The 14,693-nt window shown below is 41.3% G+C and overlaps 1 protein-coding gene across 8 annotated transcripts in view; it reads right to left on the reverse strand.

The window, feature by feature from the left end:
- cep83 (centrosomal protein 83) overlaps nt 1-9,608 on the reverse strand; it is a 50,878-nt gene extending 41,270 nt beyond the window's left edge. For 3 of the 8 annotated variants that reach the window (XM_052034248.1, XM_052034247.1, XM_052034250.1), the window contains exons 1-2: nt 9,221-9,605; nt 4,839-5,118 (exon numbers count right to left, since the gene is read on the reverse strand). In XM_052034248.1, coding sequence (XP_051890208.1) covers nt 4,839-4,990 — 152 coding nt within the window. In that variant the 5' untranslated portion in view covers nt 4,991-5,118; nt 9,221-9,605. Of the gene's footprint in view, nt 1-4,838; nt 5,119-8,404; nt 8,439-9,220 lie in introns of all 8 variants that reach the window. The other 5 variants (XM_052034243.1, XM_052034245.1, XM_052034242.1 and 2 more) reach the window with 5 other exon arrangements.
- Between the last annotated feature and the right edge of the window lie 5,085 nt (nt 9,609-14,693).

Below are 14,693 nucleotides of genomic sequence, written 5' to 3' on the forward strand. Positions count from 1 at the left end.
AGAGACACACAAGAGACTGCCAACGCTGGAATCTGAAGCAACACACAATCTGCTGGAAGAACTCCGTGGGTCGAGCAGCATCAGTGGGAGGAAAGAAATTGCTGACGTTTCCAGCCGAAACCCTGCATCAGGACTGAGAGTGGAGAGGCACCTGAGAGAGAGACTCTGCTCGACCTGCTGAGTTCCAGCAGATTGTGTGTTGCTCCAGCTCTTACACATTTTTTTTTCCAGGGGAGCCAATGATTTTTAGGTGCATTTCCATGGGCAGGTCATTTTTCTCAAAGTTTTCTCATGGTTATACCCTTTGCATTCAGTTATTACAAAACATTATTGAAATCCCATCCCTATTTAGTCAGGATGTTCCCAATCTACAAGGATCTAGTCACAGTCCCATGATGAATAATTTGGGACTGCACTTGTTCTGCAGTCACCCAGGCCCCTATACATACTTCCCTCCAATTTCTCACCGGAGAGGACTGCAGTGGCAGTGGTAGGGGGAAGTGACTCTTTGGATTATATTGTAATGTTGTGTTAAATATGAAACACAGGAAATGGAAACTTTGTTTTCTTGCAGATTTCATTCAGTTAATGAACCGGTTGAAGTTCTGTATTTTTCTTTTTTTATATTGTGATTTTGTATTTTGTCGGATCTCAAAATTTGTTTTCAGGTTACAGCTGAATTTCTCATGTGTTGGAAGTAACTCTTATGCATTTGAAAGCTCTTGTATACAAAAGCTAAAAATGGGTTGACACATGTGCACCAGGTTTACTGAAGGCCCTTGGGTTACCCTGGGCCACTTTTTCATCATTAGCAATAGATTACTATGGTCTCATCTGTTAATGCTCCATAAAACCTACAACTTTGACCAAGTTTTTGATCATCTGTTCCTCAATGGCTCGGGTCATTATGTTAAATGTGCTATATAAATGCAAGCCTGTGTTGTTGTTAAGCACTTAAGTTTTTTTTGAAGATGTTCTTTTATTTTTCTACTGACAAGGCACTTGATATTTCATTATTCTGAAATAAAGTTTTTCTGAGTAAGACAGCCAGAGCAACTTTCTGTCTGGATTGAAGAAGTAGTTCCAACCTGTTCCATCTGCTTTCTGGTATTTTATGTAACTAACATCCCCAAAGCAGTCCCCTGGGGTGGGAGCAGGGATTGGAGGGGACTGATACTTCTAAGCAAAGTCATGCCATAAAAAGGGCAAGTTTTGTTTTCCCCATATCCTTTCTTATGTTTGCTCCTTTGTAAAAATTCCATACAGGAATGACAGGTTTTTCAAAGGATAATGCTATCAAACTATTCTGAGTTGTGCAAAATTCTCAACTCTAAGGTTCACACATTAGTAGCGAAATTCCTAATAACAGAAACAAGCTTATGGCCTTTTCAAGTTGTCCGCAACCATGAAGGCAGGTGACTTCATAAACGGGATTAAAAGACATGATTTGCATCACTACAATTCAAAAAGACCAGATAGCACACATACCAGTGAGCAACAAAAATATTCATGTTAAATTTGCATGCCAAGGGTAGAATTATGTTCTGAACAAAACTGAAAGAGACGTGTTGCCAGACCAGTTTCAACAATCATTCTGTGTCATCTTAAAGTGAACCGTTTCCTTAAATTCCCTGCCTTTTCTGTGGGCCAGTTTCAAAAACTATTAGGGGACATAGCTGATAACCACTGGCAATACACTAACTACAAAATGGCTCCTGACTCTTCCACCACATGCAATTAGTACAAACAGTAACTCCAGTAGTTTCAATGTACTGATGCACAAACAGGAACCACAGATGCTATGATTTGTTGCCATAGAACTAAACGATGTTGTTGCACTATAAAATATGAGCAACATCCAAAAGATATACTACATAACATACAGCAAGATAAAAATACAACACTGAAGACATTGAGGAAATTAATCTTTAGTTACAAAGTGAACAGATGTATTAACATTTCCAGCAGCACACAGCCCTGCACTTTATTTTATGCTGATATCCAATTTTCTTTGGAAGGTTCAGATTCAATCCACTTCCGCTACCCTTTCAGATACTGCTTTGCAGATCACAACAATTCACTGTCTCCAATTTCTCATCTCATCCTGAACAGTTTTATTCTCATCCATAGACCACTCTCCTAGTTCTAAGTTTTCCACCTGAGAAAACCCTCAGCATCTTATGCTTAAATGACATTGTCTCTCATTCTTCTCAATTCCATGGAATATGGGCAATTTGGCTCAATCATAGGGCAATATCCTCACCCTGTCAATCAATCTAGTGAACTACATTTCAGCAACTCTAACGAAATTATAACCTTCAGGACAATGAAGTTGTGATTTGAAACATTAACTCTTTTTCTCTCTCCACAGATACTGCCTGGCCTGCGGATAATCTCAGACACTTCCTGATTTTATTTCAGATTTCCAGCATACATAGCTTTTTGCTTTTGGAAAGTACGCCCTTCCTTGGTTTTAGAAGACAAATCTGCACATATTACGCCCTGTACAATCTCAGCAATTACAGGAAGACTACATTCCACACCTTTTAAACGTACAGATATGCTACACCTACAACATCCCATTATCTACGATACTAATACCCTCATTAACAAAACTCTATTAGATTTGTCAGCTCATTTTCCAGTGTATGAACAACACTAGCTCTCTAATCACTCGGTTTTCTAAATGCCATTACCATGTCCTTGATGGATTTTGCTGACACTTGATATCAGGGTGATTGATCTATCTGCTCTCCCCTTCCTTTGTTTTACAACAGTGTTACATTTACCACCTTCCAAACTGCTGGTATCTAAAGAACCTAGAGAAATTTGGAAGATCATCACCATCTCCATAGATGCCACCTTTAGAATCTTGAGATACAGAGATCTGTTGTCTTTCAGTCCTCTTAATGCCTAATATACTTGCATTTAGTGATATGAATTACTTTACATTCATTGGACTACTGGCTTCTCCCTTGTTAAAAGTTTGATATGTCATCTAAAGTGATGCCAGATACAAGATGCTTATTTAATGCCTCAACCAATTTTTTTATTTTCCATTATAGGTTCTCCTGCTTTGCCACATTTATATTTGTTATTTCATATATATTATCATGTTTTTAAACTTACTAATTTATTTTCATACCCTTTCTTCTCCCTTCATCAATTTTTTTGGTCACATGTTGCTACTCCCTAAAACTCTCCACACTTTTCTTGGCAACATTTTAATCCTCTTTTAATCTAGAATTACCCTCAATGTCCTTGGTTAGCTGTGGATGGATCACTTTCCTGTGGAGCTGTTACTTCTCAATGAAGTGTACATTTGTTGGAAAGTTGACACATTTCTTTAAATGTTTGTCATTGTTTATCTCCCTCATTTCTAGTTAATTCAGTTCAAGACACTGAATTATGTTCCACTTGAACTGAATACAAAATTTCATCACATAATGATCACTTTTCCCTAGAGAGTCCCCAATATGTCTCATTGCACAAGGTAATGTATAAAATAGCTTATTTGCTAATTGGTTTCATGAAGCAATGCTCTAAAAACTGTCCCAAATATATTCCATGAACAGCCTCCATACTGCTAACAGTTTGATTTTCACAGACCATGAAGATTACAAACCCCTATCAATATTTGCAAGAAATCTATTTTGTCAATTCTCCTTCCAACAGAGTTAGAAGAATTCTAAACATGCCCACTACTAGTGTTCTTCTATTCTTTGTTATCATTTATCTTCATTTCATAATCAGCCTACTTCTCTGTCTACTGTGGCAAGATCTCGCCCCCACCTTTGCTTTATGTCACCTTTATTATTAAGACAAACCCAACCCTCCTCATGTATATTGAAAAATTTAATTCCCATCCCTACACACATTTGAGCCACACTTCTGTATTGGTTATTGCCTCTCGTGATTAGTTCATCTATTCTGTAACTATTACCATCCACTATCATCAGACACACTATCTTCAATTTTAACATGTTACAATTTTCACAAGTTTTAACTTTAAGGTTCTGCTCCAGCAAAACTTTACTGCTTGTAGCTTAATTCATATCAACTTTTATTCACCCTTCTCTCTGTGTTAGTTGACCTACCCTGACTCCCAATCAGATGGGCCTCAATTTAAAATCCATATTACTGTTTCCATATCCTCCACAGCCTCACTACTCCCCATCTGTGACCTCAAACAGCCCTATAAGCTTTCAAGATCTCTGCATGCCTCCAATTCCATCTGCCTGCACATCACTGAATTCAATCACTCCACCACTGCTCATTCTGGTACTCTAAGCTTTGATGTGCATACCTCTCTAACTCTACTTCTTTCCTCCTTTAGAATACTACTTTGAAACTTAAGGCTTGGCAATCTGTTTCGTTGTCTCTTTCCGTGGCTCAGCGTTAAAATTATTTTGTTACTGTCACCGGCATCTTGATACTATTTGCAAAATTGAAAAGTGCTATATATAGGCTGTTTTGTAAAATAATTTCTCATTTTGCCTCTGCCTTTTTTGCTAATTTTCTTAAATTTTGTCCCCTTAAAACTGGCTCTCCTGGCAGTGGAACCAGCTTCTCCTCATTTACCCTATCAAAGTCCTTTATATTTTGAATGACTCTGTTAATTCTCCCATTAAACTTCTCTGGAGTAATGAAATAACCATAGCTTTACTGGTCACTTCAAATAACTGAAGTCCCTTCCACAAGGCCTGAACCACCTTGACACAAGTGTGGAAAAAATGGAACTCTTATGCTAAATGTTATTTTCTCTGTGCCCATCTGCAAGAATGCACTGCATTTTCAGTTTTATACGGTTTTCTAGCACATACAATTACTTGCAATACCTTGTGTGTTCAGCCTTCAGTGTCTGATAGTTGTTTTTGTGATGTTCACATCTCATTCTCTCATCAATTAACATTTTTTGCAGTTCTGTATCAGTTCTACATAGATCTACTCCTACATCTAGTGGAGATGGCGGTTTGGGAAGATCTTCCATTGCAGGACACAAACGTACGGATGTCAGTTCTATAAAAGGATCCAGGAAACCAGGATACAAGAAACTCTCTTCTGAAGAACACTTGTCAAGTGCATAGAAGCCTCACTCCTGAAGTCACCTGAAATAAACTGTCACATAAAAAGTCATAAGCACCAGAACTTCACAAGTTCTCCCTCTATTAGTCACTCCAATTTCTTTCAAAATACACGTTAATAAAGTGATCTTATTCTCTTTAAGATCATAAGTAATCTTTAAAGATTAAAATACCAGCTAACTCCAAATCAGGGAAATGCAAAATATGGTACTTTCCCACACATCCCAACAGTCCTAGCTATGATCGCTGATCTGTTTAATTGGTAACTCAGCTGGAGGTTGTGGGAATGGAATGATTTGTGAGCAAAGAGTTGAGCAGGTACAATTGCCTCATATGTTTCCCTGCTGGATTCTAGAAAGAACAAAGTTGTGGCAAGGCTGGGAAATACCAAGAGTTCCTATTCTGGAGCCCAACTAGAGTTTCACCCCTTTAAAAGTGTGCACGTAAGAGCATCAGGTAAGTGCAACATGAGACTTCACTGTGCTGCTCTTCAAGGTCAAACAGGAATTGCACATAAATGGGAAGTATACACAAATTTATATAATTCAAATCAAACATAGTTGTCAGTAGTATTAAGAACTTTAAAATCTTTGCTTAAAAGATTTGTGCACATCACTCCACTTGGTGGGTTAACGCAGCTCATGAGCTGCAGGTGCAAATTCAACCCAGACTGTATGAAGCAACAGCCATAACTGTGTACCCCTTGGATCTCCTTTAAATTTATTCCCCTCACCTTAAACCTATGTCCTCTAGTTCTAGACTCTCCTGCCCTGAGAAAAAGATCATGACCATCTATCCTACCTATGCCCCTCATAACTTTATAAAAGGTGACCCATCTGCCTTCTACGTTCCAGTGAGAATAAACTCAGCATATCCAATCTCTCTTTGTAACTACAGCCCTCCATTCCAGACGACATCCTGGTGAATCTCTTCTGCAGTCTCCCTATAGCTATCACATCCTTCTTGTATTGTGACGACCAGAACAGTACACAATACTGTAACTAAGGAAAGAATAACTGAACACTTACATTTTCAGATGATCAGACAGACCAGGCATTGTCTTTTAACTACTATTTATTACCCATCTTTAACTGCCTTTGAGATGGTGAGAACAGCCATTGTCTGGAAAAGGACAACACTGGGTCTGAGAGGTGCTGCTAGAGCCCAAGTGAAACCACCTTCAACTGATTTTTCTTTGATCAGTAGGGCAGAAGTGTGAATGTTTGCCGGTAACTGTGCAATGTTAAAGTCACTCCACAGCAAATGAAGCAGTCAATGCCTGCAAACAGCACAACCTAGACAACATTCAGGCAAGAGCTGATAAGTGGAAAGTAACATTCAAACCCAAAAGTGCCATACAGTAATACCTCCAAGAAGAGATAGTTTAGCCTCCTATCTTACAGCATTATCATTGCCAAACCCCTCACTATTAATATCTTAGTGGTCACCATTATCCAGAACTTCAACTGAACCAGCCACTTAAGTACCATGGGTGCAAAAACAGATCAGAGGCAGGATATCCTGCAGCATGCAACTCACCACATGACATCCCAAAGCCTTTACACTATCTACAAGATGCAAGTCAGAGGTATACAATTATACTGTAACTGTATAGTACTGTCCCCACTTCCCTGGGAGAGTACAGCTCCAATAGTACTCAAGAAGTGCGACAGCATCCAAGACAAAGCAGCCTGCTTAATTACCATACCATCACAACATCCTAAACATTTATTCCGTGCACAACTGGAGCACAGTGGCTTCAATGTATGTCCCAAGGCATTCCTGCAGTGATGTCCTGGGGCTGGAATGATTTTCCTTCAATAACCTCAACCATCTTACTTTAAGCAATTATGACTCCAACTGTTGGAATGTTTCTCCCTTGATGTTTAATGATTTTGGTTTTATTAGGACTCTGGGATTTTACTAGGACTGATGTGAAGAGAATTCCATCACATTTCTGATTTGTGCATTGTAGATGGTGGAAAGACTTTGAGAAGTTGCTCATCACAGAATACTCAGCATCTGACCTGTGGCAATAGCCAGATCATTTACATGGATAATCCAGTCGAGCTTCTCACCTATAGTGACATCACTAGTGACCTATAGTGATGAAGAAAACTAGCAATGATTATGCTGTTGAATGTTAAGGCTGAGTAGCTGGATTCTCTCTTGTTGGAAAGACTCATTGCCACAAGCCATAAATGTTACTTAACACTTATCAACCCATTTCTTAGTATTGTCTAGGCCTTGCTGTATGCAGATAATGCATTTTCTGGGTTGAACATTGTACAGACATTCACACTTCTGACCTTGTGATAGAACAAAGTTCACTGATAAAACAGCTGAAGATGGTGGACACCGCCAAGAGGAACTCATGCAGTAATGTCCTATGGCTAGGATGATTGACCTCCAACTACTGCAATTATCTTCTACTGCGCAAGGTAAAATTCCAGCCAGTTTTCACTTTCATATCCACTGGCTTCAGTTTTATCAGGGCACCTTCATGCCACACTCTGTCAAATGCTGCCTTGATTTCAAGAGCAGTCACTCTCACCTCACCTCCCCTCTGGAACTGAGTTCTTTGTTCATGTTTGAACTAACACTGTAAGCCAAGAGGTCCTGACAAAACCCAAAATGAGCAGATTACTGAGTATTTGCTAAGGGTAGGTCATATGTCAGTGAATGTTTTTTGGATTAAAATTGCAGACAAGAGAACACCTACAAGGTATTTGATTTGGATTGGACAAAATCTGTCATTATGTAACTGTAAGCTAAAGTAGAAGCTCCTGGACTTGGAAGCAAATTATTGACTTGCCCGGGAAATCAGCTGAGGTGCAGCAGAGTTGGAAGGATGGGATGGTGCTAAAAAGTGTAAGAATATGACTGGTAGTGTCCCACAAGACTCTGAGTTGGAGCCATAATTATTCACCATATTGCTATATGATTTGCACGATGGAATAAAAAGCTAATTTGCCAATATTACAAATATAAACATTGTATGTGGTGTAGACAGAGGCATTAAGTTACAAAGAGATATTTATAGAATGACTAAATGAACAAAACTATGGAAATTGGATTTTTCCTTTGGGCCTAAAAAAAATAAAACAAAGTACTTTCTTAAAGGTAGAGAGATTTGCAGGCCAGGACAGATGAATTAATAAAATATAATGGATAGTGAAAGAGAAGCAGCAAAAAGGCAATGGGATGCTTGTCAATATGTTCAGGAGACTGAAATACAAGGGGTGAGAAATTATGCCACAGCTACACAAAGCCTTGGTTAGATCAGACCTGGAAATTTATGAACAGTTCTTAATACACACCTTGAGAAGGCGTAAAGTCCTTGAAGTGTGTGCTCTGTAGATAAAACACAATAGTGACCAGACACCAACAGTTAAATTATCAAGAGTATATTTCACAAGTTTTGGAAAGTTAAGGTGTGATTTGATATTTCAGATATTATTGGATACTTTGAAATTATTTCTGTTGGTTGTAAAATCTAGGACTAGGGTTCATAATCCAAAGATTAAAGACAGATCTTCAGGAGTGAAATTAGGAAAATAAAATCACTGCACACATTAAAAAAAACAACAAAATTTGGAATTCCACAAATGGCATCTAATATTAGGTCTATTAATTTTAAATCCAAAACTGATTATTAAAGGTTTGTTATTAAAGGTTTTCAGGAAAAAAAAGTGGCAAGCTCATAAATATCTATTAATGGCAGAACTGATTCAAGTTCATAAATATCCTATGCCCGTCCTATGGGGTCATACACTGAGATTTAAAAATATAATTGAATCTATGTAATCAAATGAAGTTAATGTGATATTCCCCTAGCTTCACAGTTTGCTTTATTTTACCTTCCTTCAATTTGCCTCTTCATGAATATATTACTGACGAACAATAGAATAGGCCTATTTTTAGACAGCAATTAAACAAAAACATAGCAGGTTAGAAAGTCCAAACGGCCTAGTTCTGCTTTTCGATGATGTTATCAACAAGCTGTGAAAATGAGGCACTTCTCATCCAGTCCACGTTCGAGTGAGTGGGGAATCCACCGCAGTGATTGCCCCTCCCTGATTCCACCAGACCAGGTCAACCTCCCCCAGCAAACCGAGACACAGCTGGGTCCCTACCTTGTGCGCCTACGGCCGCGCTCCCCACCTCTAATGTAAAGGGGCAGATGCCCACGTTGCCCCCCGACAAGGCCGGTCCACCCCTCGCCGCTCCGCTCCCCTCCCGGTTGTCCGGGCAACGGCCAACGCTCCTCAACAGGGGCAGCGCCGGCCGGGCGCGTTTTGGCGGGCTCGGCGCTCCCCGTCCGTTACCGGAGACGTCCACTCGGGACTTCTCAACCTGCCGGAGTCACCCAGATCCGGGCCCGCTCTCACCACCTTTGAGCTCGCCGATCACTCAGTCACTGGCGGGCCGCCGCTGCCGCCATCACGGGGAGGCCGGTCGCCACCGACGCGAACAGGCCGCACAGTCCACCCGTTTGCGCATGCGCGAACCGTCCCAGCAGCGGGCCGGCCGGGGAAGCGGCGGCGGGAAGGTCCTGGTCCCGGCCCCTGCCCGGGGCAGAAAGCTAACTGCTCGGCGGGGCTGCTGCAGTGTCGGAGGTGTCCTCTCTGGTGGATGTCGCCTCCACGTTTCACTGTGTTTCGATGTACCTGTGACTAATAAATAAATATCTGATCAAAGACACAATACGTTTCTCATGGCGTTTGACCAATATTTATCTCCCAACTCGAACAGACCTTTCTGAAAATCAATAAACCTGCAGAGACTGGAAATCTGAAATAAAAGCACAAAATACCTGATATACTCAACAGGTCCGCCAGCATCTGTGGAGAGAAGCACGGGCTTTCTGCTCGTTATGGTACTGCTATAGCTATTATAGTCCCATTTCCCCCACATTACAGTGGCGACTACTGAAAAAAAATGATTCGGATGCAACGCCAAGGTAATCAGTAGTTGATTTATTGAAAAATAATACCTAACAGGCTGGCAATAATAATGGCGATCAAAATATCCCTCTATGTTCCAGGCAAAGGCACAGTAGTGTAGCGGTTAGCCTAACGCCTTACAGCGCCAGCGACCTGGGTTCAAATCCGGCCGCTGTCCATAAGGAGTGTGTACGTTCTCCCCGTGTCTGCGTGGGTTTCCTCCGGGTGCTCCGGTTTCCTCCCACATTCCAAAGATGTACGGGTTAGGAAGTTGTGGGCATGCTATATTGGCGACGGAAGCGAGGCGACACTTGCGGGCTGCCCCCAGAACACTACGCAAAAAGATGTATTTCACTGTGTGTTTCGATATACATGTGACAAATAAAGATATCTTAAAGGCCTCAGGGAAGTTGCCATAGTGGTTGATTGATGAGGTTAGTTTTCACAGAGTTTCACATGTGATCAACTTGTCCGCAGATTTAACACCTATCATCTCACCAAGGTTCAAGGTGCAACAATTAGCTAAAATAAGCAGCAGAACCATAAGACCATAAAATACAGGAGGAGAATTAGACCAGTCAGCCCATGGAGTTTGTTCCACCATTCAATCATGGCTGATTTTTTTTCCCCTTAATCCCATTCTCTCTCCTTCTCCCCATAACCCTTAACCCCCTTGCCAATCAAGAAACTATCAATCTGCCTTTAAATACACCTAATGACTTGACCTCCACGGCCCCTTTGTGCAACAAATTACACAGATTCACCACCCTCTGGCCGAAGAAATTCCTCCTCATCTCAATAAAGGGACGTCCCTTTATTTTGTTGCTGTGCCCTCGGATCCTAGACTCTCCTGCTGATGGAAACATCCTCTCCACATCCACTCTATCCACAACACATTAGTTGAAAACATCAAATGTTGTTAATCTGCCCCTATCCCCAAGATGATTATGCTATAATTTACGAAGTAATTTCTTGATTGTAAGGCTGTTGGGCTCTTCAGATATGTGAAAGCCATTTTTGAAAAGTACATTCTGTCCTTTAATAACAATTTGAATAGGAAAGTCTAGGTTGGAAAATAGCAAAGGATCATTGAAGCCATAAGAGGTGAACATCTACAGTAGGGGTTTGATCTTTTTAACTCTGGTTGTGTCTCTATCAATACTATAACAATCTACCTGCTTTAATTAAGCAAATATTGTGTTGTGCCATAATAGCAGCAGTGTGGGGCTTTCAATCAGTTCTTTGCAGAAGGAATACCCTTAGTTATGTGTATTTTCTAACCAACTAATAACAAAGGATGTGTTTTGGAATTTTAAGGAGTACAGGACACAGAACGTTTTCTAATTGGGGATGACAGGATATCCTCCAGTTATACTCAATATGTGCAACCCACACAAAAGATATCAAAATGAATATGAAATTGCATCTTGAAGCCAGAACAATTTTAAAATGACAGATCTCTTTAACTTGCCCTATACTTTTACTTTACTATTTTAAAATGTTTGTGCTGCACCCTGTGAATTTAGCATCTCTAGAGAAGTGAACTATATCAGTCACACTCCAAAGCATGTTAGTGTAATCCTTACGAAACAAGACAATTACTAATAAAATTAGTCCTGCACCATGAATAAGTCTGGCATGTAAAAACACCACCTCTGTACAGTGGAGGTCCACTTTTTGGATCCTCAAGATCAATACTCAATTGTCCACTGGCCTCGCCTAACAAACAGGCTTCTTTGGTACATTTGCAAGGTTACATATTGTGCAAAATGCAGAAGTGTGCTAAAGTATGTCTGATTCTTAAGGACTTTAAAAAAAAGAGGAAGCTGTAGCACCATTCAATGAGGTCATCATTGATCCTGTTTCCCCAAGTCCACCTTCCTGCCAGATCTTCTCCATATCTGTCAGCAATAAAAGAGAATAGGCTAATCGTAATATTGAGTAGTATGCAATGCTGATTTAATGTCATATTGCTATATTAGAGCTCAATACCCTCTCTTAAACTCACACAGCTATACAAGAATTCAGCTGTTGAAAAAACTCTCACCAATTCTGTGTAAATGGATCATCAACAAATTGCAGATTAGTTGATTGCATAAATCACAGCTGTGTCATTGCCACAACACTTTTCTCAATCTTTCTCGTCACAATGTTGCACCATATCTCCAACTAACTTCCCATGGAAATGGAGCTAATCTTCAAAGCTGATGGGAAATGGTTCAACCTACAGTGATCACTCCAGAACCGAAGTCATCTGAATCATAACAGTTGAGCTGCAGTGTGCAGAAAATATTTGAGCAGTGTGCAGAAAACATCCACAAAACCAAGGTCCTCGATCAACCTGCTCCCACTGCACCACACTCCCCCCCACCAACAATAATGGTTCATGGCAACCCTGGAAAATGACCCTTTCCCATACATTGGGAACTACCTCTCATCAAAAAATGAAATTCACCAATGCCTTCCCTGCACCAGCATCTGGTCAATTAAGGAAAAGGGTCTTTGAAGATCAAGACCTCAAACCTGGCACGAACTCATGGTCTACCAGGCAATAGTAGCACTTGACCTCCTACATGCATCGGAGATCTGGATTACCAACAGTAGACGCCTCTAGGCACTAGAAAAATACCAACACCATCTCTGCAAAATTCTCCAAATTCAGTGGCAGGGTAAGCAAATATCAGCCTCCTCTCCTAGGCCAGTATCCCCAGCAGTGAGGACCTAATTGCTCTTAGCTACATTGGGGAGGCCACAACGTCTGACAACAAACTACTAAAATACTCTCTTCCTCTGTCATGGGAGATAACTAGTCAGACAGAGAAAAAGGTTCAAGGATGTGGTCAAAGCTTCCTTGAAGAAGTGCAACACCCACACAGACCCCTGGGAACTTCTGGCCCATGACCGCTCAAAGAGAAGGAGCATTGGGAATAGTGTTGAGAACCATGAGGCCATGCATTGGGAGCACACAGAGGCCCTTTGGAAGTGGAAGGAGTGCACCACTTCACAAACTATCCACCCGACTGCCCCATCTTTGACAGAGTCTGCAGTTCCTACTTTGACCTAATCAGTCACCTTAAAACGCACAAAACCAGAGCGGAAGCAAGTTGATTCCCAGGGACTGCTTAAGAAGAGTTGCTGATTCATTTCTTATTCTACTGGTCGTTGCAATGATTCCATAAGTGTATGGTGCTATCTAGCATTTATTCTGGAAGCGGAATGGCGCGCCAGGCGCTGAAGCACTTTGCCTTGATTTTAAGTTTTGACAAACTGTTCCTTCCCAGTGTTCTGCTGGGAGACGGAGAAGTGTGAGGAGAAGGACAATCAGCAGGAGGACATATTAACTCAGGGAGCAATTCAATCTGAATTTACGAGAAGAATAGTATGCAAGGTATTTGTGTTAATGGCTGCTTCAGCCACAGGGCAGGATAGTGACTTCCTGATTGGTGTGAACACATACTGCTAAGCTGCATTCTCTGTCCAGGCTGGAACTGGACCTACTGACAGTTTACTACCCACCAGTGCAAAAGGTAACTGAGGCTCCATTTCCAGCCCAGCAGAGTACATTCTTTCGGTCAGCATTAGGGAGAGCAGGCACATGGATTCATGAAGATTAAAGTCTTACCCATGTTACAGGATGACATTGACCCTAAGCATCTCTTTGTACTCCCCTCAATGTCCATGGCACACCATGCAAGTCATTGCTCAATATCCTAGTAGGCATGAAGCCTCCAATCTGCACCAGATTATTACACCAACTGCACTTGAGCTATCATGACAACCCAAAGATTGGCCACTGGGCAGCAAGTGCTGATGACGTCTCTTGAGGCACTTGTGAGCAATATGCACATAATGGACACAATGCTGCTACACAGAACCCTGTAGAACAGAGAACTGATGTGGTCAAATAATTCTACTACCCAGCTTGATCCACAGGAGTCTTCAATACTTGGTGGAATGAGACCTGACAGGTGGTGGCCTGTTGCGTGCTATCAAACCTCATCACATGTTGGCTCGGCTCTTGCTACCGGCGGAAGAGCAAGTGGCTTTGTAGTAGAAGAAGGAGACAGCCTGGGCTGCCATCGCTGCCAGGAATATCTTAGACTAATGTATCCAACTCTATAATCAATGAATGAACCCCAAACACCAATTGTCCCACAGCTCACCTTCCCTCTGTGGCTGACCATCGCAGCATCTGTTGACCTATATTCCAAAATGAACAATAACACAGAATACAGCACCCCAAACTAAATTCAAAAATCAAATTGCATACAAATGTCAATTCATTGCCTTTACTCCTTTCCCTAGGTGCCTGTCTTCCCGGCCTTTGCTTCTCCCAGCTCTCCTATTGTGATCCCCTGAAGCTGCGGCAGGTTTGGTGGAAGGATACAGCCTTCCAGTTGAAGACAGTCTTGAGGAGCTCTGAGCTCAGAAGGTCCATCTCCGAACTGCAGTTCTTTGCCAGCCCATGAATGATGTCTTGCTCAGAGTCATTACAGAGTCGTACAGCACAGAAATGGGCCATTCAGCCCACCATGTCCATGCCGATCTTTTTGCCCATCTATCCTAATCCTGTTTGCCTGTATTAGGACTGTAACCATCTGTGCCTTGCCTATAATTCCTGCCGCTGTCTGTAAGGAGTTTGTACATTCTCCCCATGTCTGTG

This window comes from Pristis pectinata, chromosome 19 (assembly GCF_009764475.1).
Source record: "Pristis pectinata isolate sPriPec2 chromosome 19, sPriPec2.1.pri, whole genome shotgun sequence".
Taxonomy (NCBI): Eukaryota; Metazoa; Chordata; class Chondrichthyes; order Rhinopristiformes; family Pristidae; genus Pristis; species Pristis pectinata.